This window comes from Fukomys damarensis, unplaced genomic scaffold (genome assembly GCF_012274545.1).
Source record: "Fukomys damarensis isolate Sample0158 unplaced genomic scaffold, DMR_v1.0_HiC HiC_scaffold_24, whole genome shotgun sequence".
NCBI classification, from domain to species: domain Eukaryota; kingdom Metazoa; phylum Chordata; class Mammalia; order Rodentia; family Bathyergidae; genus Fukomys; species Fukomys damarensis.
Genome location: NW_022900936.1, coordinates 58,389,630 through 58,407,697, shown reverse-complemented (window position 1 = coordinate 58,407,697; position 18,068 = coordinate 58,389,630). Strand labels below are relative to the sequence as shown.

The 18,068-nt window shown below is 43.2% G+C and overlaps 1 protein-coding gene across 1 annotated transcript; it reads right to left on the bottom strand.

Moving 5' to 3' along the window:
- Positions 1-305: 305 nt before the first annotated feature.
- On the bottom strand, positions 306-17,724 carry Tigit (T cell immunoreceptor with Ig and ITIM domains). The gene is made up of 4 exons (XM_010630059.3): positions 17,661-17,724; positions 15,994-16,311; positions 12,630-12,736; positions 306-542 (listed from the first exon to the last, which is right to left on the bottom strand). The coding sequence occupies exons 1-4, from the start codon at positions 17,722-17,724 to the stop codon at positions 306-308; spliced, it is 726 nt and encodes a 241-aa protein (XP_010628361.1).
- Positions 17,725-18,068: the final 344 nt, after the last annotated feature.

Sequence of the window (18,068 nt, the reverse complement as noted above, 5' to 3'; positions counted from 1 at the left end):
ACCACACAAACCCCACCCAGTGCTATTAGAAGGAATGTGTTTCTTGGAGTCACCAGATCTACTCAAACTGCTAGATTTAAAAAGTCAGGTCAAGTTCCTTTTTTGTTTTGAGTTTGCATTCATGATCAAGCCTTAAGCCATTCACCACAGGCTGCCATGAGGGAATGGAAAGCAAGGGTAGAGGAAATAAAAATGGAAAAGAGTTGTCATTCATTTACGCACACAGCATGGATGGAGAGGACAGATGCTTACTTTCAGCTACAACACTAAGTCAAGCCTGTGTCTCCCAGAAGACGCTCTGGTTGCTAACTGGTCTCCCCGAGGAAGCTGAAACTCCCCAGGCTTCTGTAACTCAGGACATTAAAGTAGTCATGCATTTCTGCACAGTTATCTCCCGTCTGTTCTCCGCAGAGGCCAGCAGGGGCAGCTTCTGCCTGGACACTGCATCCAGGGGATGAGGGAAGGCTTGGGCTCTCGTCCTGCTGTTCAGCAGGGATTCTCCTGCAGCCACTCTCCACAGAATGGATTCTGAGAGATTTCTGCTAGAAAAAAATAGACCACAAAGTGAGTAAATGTAGATATCATTAGAAAGTTACTCCCCAAAATGATACATATAAATTATAATCATGTCTTTCTTTTTTACCTGAACATGGGCACAAGCACACACCACACCACACACACACACACACACTCTCAAACTTGTGTTTTTCCTTAGCCTTCAGTTTCTCAACCTTGGTACAGGTATATTCCAATAATAATTACTTCATTGAAACTACGTTTGCCACACATGCAGTGTTCCCACACCTAGTGCTTCCTGGCTCTAAGCTTAGTGAGGTAGCATTCCCTCCCTTTCTGTTTTCTTTAACCCCCTACTGCATTCGATACTGTTTATCTCTTCCTTTCAGAAATGTTCTTCCTCCCTGGTGTCTATGGCTTCATTTCTCATTCTCCTTCTCCTCTTCTGAAACCACTTTCTTCATCTTCAGCCAAACCTGTTCTTTTTCTCTATGCACATTGGCTCGCCAAATTAAGGGGTTCTCCAGGATCCTGGCCTCTGCGCTGTCTCAGCCAGCTCTCTCTGAGTCACTTCATCCGTATGTAAGCCTGCAGCCACCATCTGTTCTTTGAAGATTCCCTCACACTCATCCAAATCAACCCAGACTCTGCCCTGAGTTCCAGACCCACAATGACCTTAGACTCAACTTGGCTGAAAGAAAACCATCAGGTCCCCTCCCCCACACACTGATCCTCCTCCTCCCTTTCCTAGTCTAGTTTACGACACCAGCTCATCAGAATCCAGAGGCTAATACTAAATGGCAATCACCCATAAAAAGTCATCTAGTTTTACTCTAGCCCCACTGCCATGCCTTTGTTCCCACTCTCTGTTGGCTCTAGGCTCCCTCTTACCTCTAGTCCAACTTCATCCTGCCACCGGCAGGGCATTATTTCAAAAATAAAAACTGGATCAGTCCACACTCAACCCCAAACCTTTCCATTGCTCCCACTGTCTACAGGGGAGGAGCTCAGTCTGGGATGCACAGGTGGACTTCAGGGAATGTGTAAATACCTTAAAATGAATTAAAGTTTTTATACCAAGTTACATTCTTCTGAGGAAACAACATGGTTTCACAACATTCCCCACAGTAGACTGTGATGCCCAGAAACACCCTTTGTGATGTAGTAACGGCCCTTTTCCAGGTTCATCTCCTGCCATGTGTCATAACCAACTCACTGCAACTTCTAGAGCCCAGGCACCAGAGATAGGTGTATGGCCAATTATCGATAATCTGCTCTGAGCCTACCCTGGGCTGGCTTCTTCCTGGAATCTCAGCAACAGTGCTAGTAAAATGTCTGCATTTGGACAAACTCAAAATTATAGACAGGTGAAGTCCCTTGCCCACAGCCAAACCCAGCTCTCACTCAGGTTAGCCTGATTCTACACCATGATCCTTTACCCCAACCAAATTGCCCTTTCTCTTGAAGGTCATGAATGCCAGGCAGGATTTCTTGCCTCTCCAATTTTATATATATTATTCCCATCGTACATCCTCTACAGAGTCCTGAAAGGCTACCTACTCATTCTGCCCTACTCAGACCCACATGTTGCTCCAAAGTCTCTCTCATGCCTCAGGGAGAGTCATCTTTATCCTATGTGCTATAATATGGTCCCGGGTGCTCTCTGTTGTAACACTCAGTGCTGTCTGGAACTTGTTTACTCTTCTGTCTTCTCCAAGCTCCAAAAAGTGAGCTTCCATGGAGTCAGGGTCTGTGATGCATTCCTCTGAGACCCCTCAAAGATATTCAGTAGCTCAGGTCTGAGGTGCAAATGATGAATGGAGACTATGATGTGTACCTCTGTACACACACACACACACACACGCACACCTTTTCAACAGCCCATAAGTAAAAGAACCTAAGTTTTCTAACAATGTAGAGTATTATGGCTAGCCAACAGCTACACTTATAGGACAATAGAAGAGGACAGAACAGTGAAACCTGTTTATGAAAATCAGGACAGGAAGTCAGCCATCACATCCATACAAGAGCACTATAGGTGAGGGTTGTTCTAAGACAAGGCAATCAAAGAACAGGCACAAGCAGGGTGGGAGAAGAAATGCTTATTGACATCTCAATGTGAAGCTGACATTCTCAGCTTTATGCATTAATGTAGGTCACTCACCCCACCACAGGTCTAAATGACAGAATCACAAAGAGCCACAAGCTTGGAAAGTAACAGCTACAAATGCACATCAGATCTCTCTCTGCTTATGCAGCTGCTTCCAAGACAGGAAACACCAACATCAGCTGGTGAAGACCAGCAGTGCACAAATGCAGGTGGGGAGGCTGAAAGGAAGGGTGCAGGGGGCTGTGTCCATGTCCACAGTGAACAGATATCAAGTAAAGAATGGTGCATCCCTTCAGGCTTTGAGGAGTTGGGCCTGCAGAGAGACTGCAGTGTCAGAGGCACATACACACACATCAGTGTTCTCCCCACACCCTGTTAATTCGTTCCTGTTCCACAGAAGTGACTAAACCTTCACACAAGTAAGAACAAAAGGTGTGGTTATCACAGTGTAAAAGGACTACTCTATCCCTTGATACAATACAATCCATTTGTGAAATATGGATTTTACAACTTAACTCTTTCTCAGAGAACTAATTATGACCTTTTGTGCTGTGTGTTCTTGTTCTCATTCTGGGTAAGACCAGCCATCTGTGCCTTTTAATCTTAAAACTATTTTGAGCTCCAAAAGTCCTCTGGGAAATGGAAATGTGCCTGAGATGGGTCCCTCAGCTGTTCCATTTTCATTCTATCATGCATGGGGGAGTCTATAATTGAAGTCAGTGCAAAAATGGGTCTGGGATTAATGCACTGACGTCATTCTAGAGGACCAAAGGGAGCTAGAGATTGCAGCTGGGTCCTCCCAGGAGTTCCACGGCTCTCCATGAGAATGTAGGGGGAATGCGCAGTGGGGTTGGCAGTCTCTATCCAGGATCTGGACACACACTTCTTTCTTTTCCCTTATTAATGATCTCTTAAGGGCACTTTTCCTAATATCTACATAGTGAATAACATTTATTCATAATAAATTCATTCAATATAAACATTTACTGAGTACCAGCTATTATGAGGTGCCACGATAAATAAAATTTGTGACAGCTATAAGGACTTCATAAATAATGGTTATTAATACATTCCACAAAAAAATGTCACATGCCTTACATGAATGGTTTGACTTAAGTTTTTCCATAGCCTTATGGAAGCAGTGCCATAATTATCACTATTTTATCGATGAGGAAAATGAGGTTCAGCAAAGTCTGGTGGCACACAGCTATTGAAGTTGTAGAGCAGGACACAAGCCCAGGTCCTCCTGCTTTCAAAGGCCATGGTCCCGACTAGTGCCATCTACATGTTACACAATCATCAGATGAGTGGATGAAGAAAATGTGTTATATATATATATAAGAAGTACAAAATGTCATTTGCGTGGAAATGGATGGAACACAAGACCATGACGCTCACTGAAACAGCCAGACTCAGAAAATTAAACACTGGATGTTTTCTCTTATGTGAGAAACCTAAAATATAAATTAATTAATTAATTTTTTTAAAAAAAGGAGAGCCAATAGAAAACAAGGTAGACTCCTGGAGATGGGAAACAGGGTGGGAGCAGGGAGAAAGAAAGGGAGAGAGGAGTAAAGGAACTGAAAATGACCAATATATGTTATATGTATGCGCCAATTCCTTTAGAATACCACTATTTTGTATTACAAACATGCACTAATAAAAAATTATTTATGAAAAAATAAAGCACAATATACTGGCATATAGAATCTGTACAAAATGCTGTTGGTGTCCTGCTTAGCCCTCTCTACCTGACCAGTGCTCCGTTCTCCAAATGCTGGGCATGCCGACCGTGATCTCTCAGCTACTCTGGTGAGGCCCTCCCTGGTGCCTGACTCAAGGGTGTTTTCCTGCCTCAAGATATGAACAACTCTGCATGTAATTCTTACTTCAGTCCCCAGCTGAGGTCACAGGCAGGCTGAGCCTTCTTCCCTTAGCCCTGTCCTGCTTCCTTCACTATCTTTCCTCTGGAAACCCACACCGGTAAATCACTCCCAGCAGAATTCGCATGTCAGGCTCTATTGCTGAGGACCTGAACTAAACCAGTTTGTTCCTGAGAATACTAGAAGGCTGCCTGAAGGACAAGACTAGGGAGGGCATCACTCGTCAGCAGTTGGCAGCACAGCCCCTGTGATGGCTGGAGAAACGAGCGCTACACAGACGGAAGAAGATTGGGAGCTGCTACAACATCTCTGGCATTTTGCAGTATAGGATAAATATAATCTACCAGGACTCTAGGATCAGGAGGGTTTTGCCAAATTCTACTGATACACTAAAAGAGAAGATGGCAGCCTCAGTCCTACCACCAATTTATAGAAGGGTGTCAGTGAAAGCTTCTCTTGACATCATTTTATTTTATTTTATTTTACCTTATTATTTCTTTGACCATAACAAGCCTTTATTATGGGGAGGGTCTGCCAGGCTGTCTCTGAACAAAGGAGAGAGAGCAATAGGGCTGGGACAGGGAGCACTTAGAGGACGGGGTGGGGCTTATAGGAGCTGGGGTGGGATTAAGTGATGTAGTGACTAGGGATTGGGGGAGCCTGTGACATCACCAGGAGGGGCTGTGTCATCATTAGTTATGTGATGACACATCTTAAGGTGAGGGAAATCTAACATTCCAGGCTTTTGTTTCACAGCTGTTGGGCGAAGGTCTCTTCTTCTGTAGCTGCTTTAAGCTGACAAAGGGGTGAAAGTTGGGGCTAAACCTGGGTCTGGTGGGGGCAGCGGTAGGTGAGGGCTTCTTTGCTCAGCTGCAGTGGCCAATAACCTTGCCATGATGAGTTCTGTGACTCTCTGGTTGGTAAATGCCCTCATGCATTCCTGCAAGAAATTTTTTAAAACAGCAAAAGAGACAGGGCCCTATTATCATGATTAAAAGATAGATACAAGCCAGTGGGCCCAACAAGGGAAGTAGACAAGGCATAATTTGGAGAAGCCAAGGATAACTTTGGTCTATTCCCCAAGAATTCCACAGTCTCTTTCGCTCTTTGATGTGCTGCTGAAATTCTTTAACCTTTGCTTTAACAACCCCTGACTGTTTGACAAAAGAAAAGCATTCTTCACCTAGCACCTGGTATGTTCCTCCTTGGGCTGCTGTCTTCACATCATTTAAAGAGACACTTGTCTCCAGTGGCTGAAGACAAGGTTCACGAGCTACTTAAAGGGTGACGAAACTTCAAAGAAGGCCAGATTCACAGCCTGGATACATCTCCCATCCCAAAAACCACAGTTTCCATAGGAAAGGAGGGCTCTCTGAGGCCTGGGAGGAGCTCTCTGGTAGGTGCCTTAGAGAGCCTGAAGCCACATTCTACACGTGGAGCTGCAGAAGTGGCCCGCTTTACCCTGACAAAAGATAAGCCCTGCTAAGACCTGCCTCCATGTCCCCAGACTGCCGGTCGTAAGACCTTCATGTAGGGTTAACTGGCAGCCTGTGTGAATGGTGAAAGTGCCAGGTCTGTTAAGGGAGGGAAAGGTTACACAGGAAAGGATCTGGATAACAAATCCTGGCAAGAACTCAGAGATGAGGATGCCTGGAAATGAGTCCTGAAGGTGATGGATCTATCGGGAGTGGGTTAGTACCGTGCACAACTAGTTGAAGGGTAATTTGCCAATGTTAACAAATCCCGTAAGTCAAGATTTAACACCTTTCCAAAAGCCTCAGGAGAGAAGTCTAATATGCTGCTTTCTATGGAGCTGCTAATGCCACTTTGGCAATGTATGAAAGAAAGAAACAAAATGATCATGAAAGAGAAAAAGCTGAAATGGACCTACTAAGTCAGGGATTAAATGTGGGCCACTGCTGGCTTTTATACAGCCCACAGGCTACAAATGGTTTGTACATTTTCAAGTGGTTAGGGAAAAAACAGTATTTCATGACACATGAAACTTACATTAAATTCAAATTTTACTGTTTATGAGTAAAGGTTTCCTGGAACAGAGCCATACTCATTTATGTATTATCTATAGTATTTTCACACAACAGCGAAGGAGTTGAATTGTTGCAACACAGACCATATTATCCACAACACTAAAAGATTTATTACCTGACCCTTTACAGAGAAATTTGACAATCTCTTTACTAAGTAATTTCAAAATTACAGCGTGGATTATATTGGCCTTTCAGGACAGACCCAAAGGAAAGAACACCTGGCTTGGTTACTTCCCTCATTGCTGAGACACAATTCCTAACACCCATAACTTAAAGGAGGAAAGGTATTTCAGCTCACAGTTTGTAGAGATTTCAGTCCATAGTCAGCTGGCTCTAAGGCAGAACTGAACAGCAGAGGGGTATGGCAGAGGACAGTTGCTCAAGGCATGGCAGACAGGAAGCAGAGAGCATCAAGGGAAGAGAGGGATAGGAGATATATTCATCTGGGATACACCCCCCAGTGACCAGCCTCCAGGCTCCACCTCCAAGCATCACACTTAGCTAAAAACTCATCAGTGTACTAATCCAACCTCATGACCCAAGCACCTCCCCAAAGTTCCACCTCTGAACCCATGAGGCTTTTGGGGAACATCTATATAACCCCTCATATTACAGTGGGATGGAAATGGTTAGTGAGTGGAATGTCAGACTCATGAGAAGTTCAATGGCCTCTCATCTACAAGATGGGGCTAAAATAGGAGATGCTTCTGCAGAACTAGGTCTCTAGTAGCAATGGGGATAATGAGACCCCCAAATGGTGGTGTTTAAGAAGCTAAGTGGATGTCATTACTATAATAGGAGTCAAGGAAGCCTGACCCACAAGGACAATAAGATGCTAATAGAACAGAGTGTTCCTTCAGAGAAATACAGATGGGTAGCTAACGAAAGAAATGCATCTTATTTTCCAAAGAATAACAAAAATATGAGAGAAGGCTGAAACCAGCCACTCCCATGGAAGTCCAGACTCCTTGCCCAGTTTCCAGGTCTATGAACAATACTAGCATGGATCTGGTCTATTTGTCCCTGGGCTCCAATTTCTAACCATCTGCACCCTATTCTGTGCCCTATGTACTGTGTTAGTGGGTTCACTTGTTCTTTCTCAAGTTTAGGTTTAGCCAGTGCAGGACAACAGTAGGGAAGTGAAAGGAGGGGGAGTGAGGTGAGGGAGAGTGGACTCCTCTGCTTTCTTTCTTCAGGGTGGCCTTGAACTGGCCCTGACTCTCAAAGGAAGACTGTAGCACGTCTCAAGGCGGCCCACTTCACACAGCTCTCTCTCCCCCCAGGTTCCAGGAATTCTCTTTTTTCTTCTCCCTTCAAAAACAAGGGGTTTGGGGGCGGGGATTTAGCTCAGTGGTTCTGCCTCCTGCCTTGCAAGGGCAATGTCCTGAGTTCTATTCCCAGTACCAAAAAAAAAAAAAAAGGAGGGTAGAGTTATTGCAACACTGCTGTACTCCCATTTATGGTTTCCTTGTTCTGCACAGACCTTCATACATCCTTTCATTAAGCTGTCTTTGCACAACCCAGTTTCAGAGAACTATGTGCTCCCTTCTGGGACCTTGAATAATGCAAGTATAAAATGCTTTGAGCAATGAGCGAGTGAGCACTGTCTGATAGCCAAAGTACAAGAGAGAAGCGAAGAAGACCTGAGCTGCACAGGAAGCAGTGGAGATGGAAGAGAGGGCCAGTGAATAAAGCATCACAGAAGAGGAGCAACCAGACCGGAGAACTACTGGCTCTCCCTTTATACTTCTGCCTCTTTTTCAGCATCCATGACGACCAAACTTAATCCCAGTGCTTAGCATTAAAAATAACTACCTTTAAATCCTTAATAGGGAGATGTGTTCTGTTGCCTCTAAAGACCCTTTAATTCTTTCAACCCAGAGTGGCAGAATGCTGGTGACAAAGGCATCAGGTCACCAACTACCACATCAGCTCCCTTCCCAGCTTGGAGATCAATTGCCCTTTTCTTCGCCACTCTTCTGGTCAGTCGCCCCTCTTGCCCTCTTGAGGTCTCATTTCCTAATCATGTGTATTGTGATAGCCAAAGAATAAATGAACATACTGTGGATTTTTGGCTTCCTTGGTAACACTAACCACATTTCAGGTGCTGCCAGTCCCCTACACCCTGTTGAACGATGCCTATTGAATAATAATAAATGGCCAAATCTCTTTGAAAGCCAGAAGGTCAGCAATCTCAATGCTTGTCTCACCATAAAGTAAGGATGTGAATCATGAGACAACAGAGATTTTTGCAGAAAAATAGATACTTCAGGCAATCATCTGCTGATATAGGCCTCATGTAATTTTCACAAGGAGATCATCAATTGTTTGAGCTTTTCCTACCAACCAGAGGGTCTCTTTACTTCTGCAGGACCAAATTAGCAAGATCCAACAGGTAGCTTAAGAAGAGGAGAAGCACAACTGGGGAAAACCTAGACAATCTGCAGCTCACTAAAGGATGCGGTTTTGGCTTTGATACCAAAATATCTGTCCCTATCCTCACCCAAATATCTTCTCAGTCAGGTAAGATTAGAGTGAGGAGCCTTGTGCTTTTTCCATTTGTTGATAAGGATGGAGACAAAAATATATATTATTTGTTACACCAATATCCTTGTTATTGATGGTTAGTTAAAGAAAACACACTAGGTTTATCTATATGAAAAATTGACAAAAGTTAAGATGTAAAACATTAGGATAAAAGTCCAAGACCAGTCAGTGATAACAGATACGAATATGCAAAAATGGCATTACCCCATAAGCAAAATTAATAGCATTCGCAAAATATATACAATGGGGTCAAGGCCAGGATGTCAAATTAAAGCTGTTTAAAATGCAAAATACCATGAGTTCTAAGTATTACAATACTGCTTTCTTATTAATTCATTTCTGGCTTGTGCAATACATCCCAACTTTGAAGCCTAGAGACAGAATCAAATCTGGTTTTAGGGGAAACATCGAGAGTAAATATAAGTCAAATGATGTTAAATTAGAAAAAAAATCAGAGGGTGATTCTGCTCTTGGAGAGGGAGAAAGAGAACAAAGATGGTCAGAACTCAACCATAAGCAAGTGAGATGTAACTAGAGCTTGCAGACACAAAGTCCTCCAAGTTCTTTCTTCACTGGGACTGGAGGGAACCCAGTCAGATGAAGAGAAAGTGGCTGCTCATGTTTTCTGAACTGAGGTCTAGAACTCAAGGATTATCTGGACCACCTGGAACTGAAGTAAAGAGAGGGTGGCCAGCTGAGTCTGCTCTGCTTGTAAAAGTCAAGTTTTGAATGCAGACATGAAACATAACATCAGAAATAGAAGTTCTGCTTCCGGTGGAACTATGGCTGACCATGTTGCTTTGAACAAACTCTTCTAATGAGAACATCTAGGAAAGATGAAAAAGTATTTGAAACATGTTTTGAAGAAAATAAAGATATGCAAAATTGTGAGGAATTTCTGGGCTAAGGAGTAAGATTTTGGAGATAAAGTAACCCCAGAAAGTTGAAAAGGATCATTTTCTCCTGAAGAAAACTGCTTGACAGTTATAGATGAGAGGCAAATAAGCTATACAGAGTTTTTGGCTAGATTAACAAAATCTGGAGCTCAGAAACTACCACAGAAGAGATACTTTGGTAAACACTTCAAGCTTTCAAGTGGGATCCAAAAAAGAAACACACCCTAGGAGTAAGGAGGTAGCAGGAATTGAAACCCAGTTGTAAAATCTGTCATGACTGATTTAACTCTGGTGACCTGGTGTTGCTAGTACCAGACTAACCACTTGCCAAGTACAAGGGGAATACTTTTTAGAAGCACATGATCTTATGTTAAGCCTCAAATTATTGTTATAGTTTTTCATGTAGAATACAAAGCACTCAGTGGAAAATATCAGCCAAGAAGATCTGACCAATAGACAATTAAAAACAGCCAATAGAAAAAGACCCATGGAGGATTCAGTTAATAGGATTATTGGGCATAGACTTCAAAATAATTAACATTTTTAAAGACTTATAACACAAAATGAGGATTTTTTTACAAACTGCAGGCAATATAAAAGACTACGTACATAAAGGAGATACTTAGTAAGCTGGGATATATGTATGTCAGAAGAAAACAGCTGCTATAAAATAGGATGAGACAAATTGATGGAAAAATACAAAAAAAAAAGACTCTGACATGTGTACAGAAACAGTAAAAATGTTTAAAACACCTGTAATTCAGGCTCCAGAAGGAAAAGACAGTAAGAATAGAGAAGTAATAGATGAAAAGATAGTGATCAGGATTGACTCCAAACTCACAAAAATTATCACACCACATATTGAAAATATTTAAATCCCAAATAGAATAAATGCAAAGCTAACTACCTTTAATCATATCATTACACAATTGCTGAAAAGTAAAGACAAGAATATTTTAAAAGAACCAAACAAAGAGACCATATTTTCAAAGGAGCAAAAATAAGACCTGTTTTCTCAACAAAACATAGAAAGCTAGACAATGAAACACTATTTTTTTTATGCTGAAAGAAAACAATTGCCAACATAGAAATTCGTATCTAATAAGACAAGTATATCATTTTTAAATTGGGGTAGGGGGAACAGTTGTAGACCAACAAAAACCAAAATAATCCATTGCCAGCCATCCTGGTTATATACTACAGGATATTCTTTAGGTAGAAAAAATGACCCCAGTTACAAGGTAGGAATGCAGCATGAAGTGAAGAATGACAAAAAGGGTAAATCTAAATGAATATTGACTCATAAGACAATCATAATTCATTTGAGGACTTAAACTACAAAGAACAGAAAAGAATGATAATAATAGCAATAAGTTGGAGAGGGATAGAAATAAAAAAATTTCAACATAGGTTGTGCAAGTTTCTTGCATAATCCAGGAAATGATAAGTACTATTTTAGAAGTACTAATATAGATACATTTTATTAAGTCAGGGGTATATTTTATGATGTCTAATGTATCCACTAAAAGAATGCATAGCCAACAAATAGGTCTTTTTAATAATAAAAAGAAACAATTCAAAGGTGAGCATGGCAGAATAGGGAAAAAAAGACAAATATCAACAAAATAGGACGGCAACTCTGACCCACATACACCAGTAACAACAGAACCAAGTACATAGTCCAAAAAGAGCAATCTGGAGCTGTAGGGTTGAGTTAGTAACTGAGAGGAACCACAGGAGGAAGGAAAGTGAATCTAGGGAGCATGGTCAGGTTAAAGGTAAAAAACAGTATTGGGAGATCAACGATGTGTTCCCTAAAACGTCTGTGCAGCGAGTTGAATGGCAGTGAACCAGGCTGACAAAATGCAGAGTGGGAATCCTTCCACTCATCCAGATCAACAGCTACCAGTATGGGACACAGCAATGACAGTGTCATATTTCTTCCTCGTTTACAGAGCTGTCACATGAAATGCCACCTGTTCATCACAACTTTATAGTATAGAGCAAGCAGTTTTACACTTTACATATGAAGAAATGGGGACATGAAAAAATTCAGTAACAACTCTAAAATCGTACACTCTGCTGAACTAGAAAGTAAATCTTTCAATTCCCCAACTGCAACCCTTTCAGCTACATGACCTCTGAAGCTAAAGTGACAGAGGACATACAGCCTGCTGACTTTGTCAAGTGTCTTCCACTCCTACATTTTGGAGTGTTTGTTTCCCATCCTTCAGAAGAGCTGGGTTATCCAGCACTACCAAACAGGTGCAGAAACTAAATGGGTCCCTCTACTAAAAGGCCTCACACAGAGTAAACATCCCCTCTGCTGCATCCAACTCGTGGTAGAGAAATTAAACTCTCAGAGCAGCGGTTGAAGGGACAGGCAGGGAACAGTCACTGTAGGTGATAGCAAGACTGGTAGTACATAGGCCCAGCCTTCCAGGAGCTCCCAGCCAGGAAGAAGGACAAGGGAACAGCACAAGTGCACTAAGTGCAGACAAGACCATGGATAGGCACAAGGAGCGGTGGGAGACCACACCTTGGTCTCTGAAAAGTACGAGGACCTGAATGCACCAGGGCAACAGGGACAGAGTTGCTGGTGACTGAGATGTGCAGCCAGAGCCGTTACCTTTCTGGCCAACGTCACCACCCTGAAGGCTGCTGTGCCGATAATCGCCAGCGCTGCAACCGCAGCTCCAAGCAATGCAATCTGGATCCAGGTGCTGGTCTCGGCCACTAAAGGGAGGATACAAGAGAGGTCAATGGCAGAGGCAGGGGCACAGTTGCCCTCCCCAAGGAAAGCTTCAGCTTCAAGACAGAGGGAGGGACTGGCCAGGCCTTTTCTCTAAACACAGAACTGGCATCCTTAAGCCCAGCTCTCTGGAAAGTAAAACATCCTCTCAGGCTATATCCAAATCAATGACTGATCTCCTAAGTAGAGGCATAAGTCAGGTATTTGATCAAGAGCATATCATTTTTAACACTCCTTCCCTCTATGCAACAAAACCATTTTCAGTAATCATGGAATTAAACACTAATACCATCCAGAAGGAAACACAGAAAGTAAACATTTTCATATATACATATGAAAAAAAATATATCCATACCAGTAGAAATAGTTTACTTAGAAATTAAAATAAGTTAATACTAACCTACAAAGTGAAAAGGCATATACCCTTTCGCCTTAACCCTGTAACAATGATTTCCTGCTAGGCTATGGAAACCTGGAAAGAGAAAGCATCCGGAATCTTATGCTTTGGTGCATTCCCAGCTCTTGGCACATAGTAGATGCTCAATAAATATTTATGATATGAATGAAAACATGAACAAATGAGTTTCTTTAGCACAAAAAATGTAAATGGAAGGAAGAAGAGGCGAGAGAGGAGTTTTGAAGACAGGCATATTTGGTTCAAAGAGAATATGAGAGAAACAAGGTGGCCCCTGTAGATTCTGTGCTATCGGCAAAAGGGTTCTGGGGCACTTCATCCCCTCTCTAACCCCAGGGTCTTGGGCAGGACCCAGGACATGGGCATTGCCTGTAATGGCCAAACCCCCTACATTTTGCTCTTCCAGCTCTGAGACCCAGGCACCACAGGCCAGGCTAGCCCCTGGTTAGCCAAAGCAATGAGGTCATTCAGGAAGAAAGAGGGCAGGAGGAAAGGAAAGTCACACATCAGAGCTCAGAGGGAACACTGAAAGCACCCTACAGATCACAGAGGACAGGTGGCCAAGGGGAGAAGGAAGAGCTAGGGTGATAGCCAGGACCAGGACTGGATTCTCTTACAACGTGAGGATAGTTGAATAGGGGAAATAAAACTATGATGAAATTTTTAAAAGATTATGATGACAGGTTTGGTTTTAGGTTTAAGTTAGAGATACTTAGGACCACAGAAGTATTTAAGATATTGAGTAAGTATTTATGTTCATTAGGAACTATTGGTTTGAAAGAAAAACACCAGTTCCTCCAATCCCAGTTGTAGTCACAGAACAAAGACTTTAAGGCCTTTGAAATAAAAGCAGCCCTTCGACAAGCATCAGCACAAGCAGTGGGGAAGGGTAGACTGCATGAGGGATACTAAGGCTCGTGCCTAGTAACCATGTTAGCTTTAAGGTTAAGTTCAACTTTAGGTTAAGTTAAAGGTTAGAAATTGCTTAACTGTTATAGTTAGTAGGGCCTTGGACTAAGGTTTGAGATGGAAAGAAGACAGAGTTAGCCAGGCAAAGAAGTAATCTTGGTATTTTGGGAGGCTGAGGAAGGCAGATCAAATCAAAAGTTTGAGCCCAACATGGGCAATTTGGCAACTTACAGAGACCTTGTCTCAAAGTGAAAAGTAAAAAGGGCTGAGCTCAAGCATGAGGGCCTTGGGTTCAATGCCCAATACTGCAAAATTAAAAATAAACAAAAAAGACAATGGGATTTGGGTTAGTGTACATGATTAATGGAGAGTAAGCATTTCACATAAGCAACTGACCCCTTGAGAAACAGGAAGAGAGACATAAGTGGCTAGTGGTATTTCCTGAGGTTCACTGGAGCAAAAACAGAAGAAACCTACAAGCTTTGGGCAAGGGTTGGGTTCAACAGAATGTCTTCTGAGCACTCTCCCCAGGTTGTCTGTGGGACACAGGGAGGAAACTTGTGCCCCTCATTTCTTCATCTTCACAGCTGCGCCACCGTGGCCAGGAAGGAGCATGCTTGTCAGCAGCATCAGCCCCTGAACATCTGGCCCGGACACCAGCAACACACATAGCTCCTTCTGTTCTCCAACTCCCGGGTCTTCCAGCCCACAGGGCCTTCTACCTGGACCCTCTCCTATACTGGTCCTGTAGTCTAGTGACAGGCCACCGCGTTTTATAAATATAAACACTGAGAAAAAGTTAGATAATTTGCCCAACTTACTCAGGTACACAACAACACTCAGCCCCAGGCAACATGATTCCAGACGCTGGATCTTAACTGCCTACTGCATTTGTCCTACATCAGAGCCAGCCAAGAAGCAACATTTGAAAGGAAACTCTAAGTAGGCAGTCTTTTAGCTTCTCAATTTAAATGCATTTTGAAAACTTACAAGAATTCATCTCTGACACAACTGATGGCAGAAAGTAGAAATTCTGAGTGTGGAGTTTCACGGAACCAGAATACCAGTGTTACCATCAGCTCTGTCACTCTGGCAGCTCCAAGGCTCAGCTCCCACCTCTGTCAAGCCGTCAAACGGGGACTATATTCAGGCAGCACTAACATGGTGCTCACCATGTCCTAGGCACTGTTCTGAAGACATGTGTGGTGGGCAGTTCAGTCCTACATTAGCTCCTCCTAAGGTCTTTCATCTGGCCTTGATGCACTGATGAGGAGACTGACTCACACAGGAGCTGAGTTATCTTGTCTGAGTCAACAGCAGAGCAAGATTTGCGCCCAGGCTGCAAAATCTGAGTGCTTAACCAATCTGCCACACTGTCACTTAGACATGATATATAATCCTTTCCCAACACCTGGACATGTGGGGGCATCTTGGAAATTTTGAAATGGCACACAAATATCGATTAACGTCCATTTACTTAGGACAGGTTGTACTTTGTTTTTAACCAGCTCCAATATTTATAAATGTAAGAATTAGTTCTAATTTTCATTATTGATACTAAGACAATACACGAGCACTCTTTGCATGTAAGCTCATCAATGAATCTTCTAAGTACACACTTGCTGTACATAATGTTTATATTCCTTGTGTGGAGCTGATACATGTCCATAACATTTTCATTCCTCTTTTCCTCCCCTTCCCTCCCTTCTTGATCCCCTTTCCACTTAAGAAAGTTCTGTCTCCCTATTTCCTATTGTCTATCTTTTATTTTGCTCTTTATTTATAATAGACTTTCAAAGCTCCTAGGGTAATTCAAATATGCTCAGTGTTGGGGGAATCCTACTTCCAAGTATGTGTCCATGATGTTTTCTATGTTAGAGAAAAAGGTTCATCAGCTACCTGCTCCAGTGCACCTACCTGGGCTTCCTTGGACCTCCAGGAAGATTCTCCCCCTGTAAATCCCATCAGGGTATGTGTGGTAGATGCAGAGGTACTCCCCTGTGTCATTCACAGTCAGCAAATGGAAGGTGAGGCCCTGGCTGGGGCCCGGGGACACCCGCTCACGAAAGGCTGGGCTGATGTACCACCCAAAGTGAGGATGACAGATGGCCAGGAGTTGGTCTTGCTGCTCCCAGTTGACCTGGGTCACTTCAGCCATGGTGGAGGAGAGGTGACATTGTAAGATGACAGAGTCACCTTCCTTTGCTGAAATGTTCCCCTGTGTTACTACTGTGCCTTCCACAGATGGAAAAAACACTATGGAGAGAGGAAAAAACACTATGAGTCCCAGGTCAACAACTGCATTCAACCTTCCTATAGAAATTCCAAGGTGTTCCAAGGCCAGAACTGGATTCAGGAACCATAATTTCTCCAGTACCTCTGATTGCTCTCCCATATAGACTATTTCCTATTTCCCCCAATTTCAAGAGATGTTTCCCTCCACGGCTATCATTCAAGCCTCCCAGTGCCAACCCAAGGGCCCTTTCCAGTCTTGGCTTTCCCCATGCCACTCCATTCTCTCCAGCCCATCTTCTTCCCTCTGTCACCTCTACTACCTCTGCTTCCAGAGCGTGATTCTGCTCCCCTTGTCAGGATCCCACCCAGAGGCTCATCAAAGCTGCACTTCCTCCCCAGAATCCATGAGGACCTCAGTCGGGCGTGACCACCCAATTCCTTTCACACTCAGTGCCCCCATTGCACAGCTCTCACCCTCGGGGTATTCTGTTTTATTGCTTCACAACTAGCTCATGTGCTTCTTTTGTCTTTCCATGTGGAATGCAAGCCCTCTGCCAACACCACCTCTTCTACTTTTGCATTTTTCAGCAGCCTGGTCCTGTCCTGGATATCTTAGCCTGTGAAGTAAAACCTGGATATCTGGTTGATTGCCATTTGGCTCATCTGGAGAACCCTTCAGGAAAGCCAAGAAATCCCAGGGAAAGGAGATATGGCAAAAGAAACCTCTGCTTCTTCCAGGAAGAATGACCTTCTTCAGTGCTTACCTCTCCCCAGCACCATGGTGCACCTCTCTGCCTTCAGAAGGTTCAGGGAACAACAATAAAACTAATTTCTCCTACAGTTCTCAAATATTTGTGTCTCTCTCCCTCAGAAATTCTTAGCTCTGATTTTTAATAGAGAAGAAATAAATGTAACAAAAACTCAGTCTGAAATGGTTAGACCCTGTAGAATCTGTGGAGAAATTTTGTTCAACTGTTAACTATCTACATCGTTTTGCTGGAAAGTTCCTCAAAATGGAAAAGAAGATTGAGTGAGTTTCTAAAGGCCCTTTCCTCTTTCTTGGCCTCCCTCTTGGTTCCTTCTCCTTTCCCTGCTTCCTTTCTCTCTGGCAAGTCAGATCCCCCACCCTGAAGATCTACAAATCCCTTTATTTGCCACCCAAACAGAGCTTCACCTCTTTCTCAGAGATGCCTTTTCTTAAGTAAGGGTGTGCAGGGCCACAGACCCAACTTTCCTTCCCTCAAACAGATAAAGCATGAGCTTCAGGCCTTCTCTCCCAGAGCACCAGGACCCTACCAAGCTCAGCTTTATTCTTTCTCCCTCCTGCTCTGCATGGTGTTCAGCCTTACCTGAGGTGAGGACAGCAGCCTGCCTCAGCCCCTGGGCCCAGATCAGGATCAGACACCAGCACATGCTTCTGCCCAGGGCGCTGACAGGAAGCAGATGTGGTCTCCACTGTGACTGAAACTGGCCAGCGACAGGTGGTAAAATGAGACAAACCTCGGAGGGAAGAGGGTCTCGGAAAAACTGAGCTCAGCAAAAGCAATGTCAAAACCTAGATAAAACTCTCAACAAGTAAACAAACTGCACAGAGCGAGGCACAGGAAAGTCTGTGAAAGAAATGCAATTTAAAATAAACCAAAAAAATGTGGGTAGAGATATGCCAGTCTTCGTGAACTATAAATTAAGCTATTCATTTTAAGCTCTATCTTCATGCACTTTTTCAAAAATCAGCCTTTATTTAAAGAGTTCAAGGG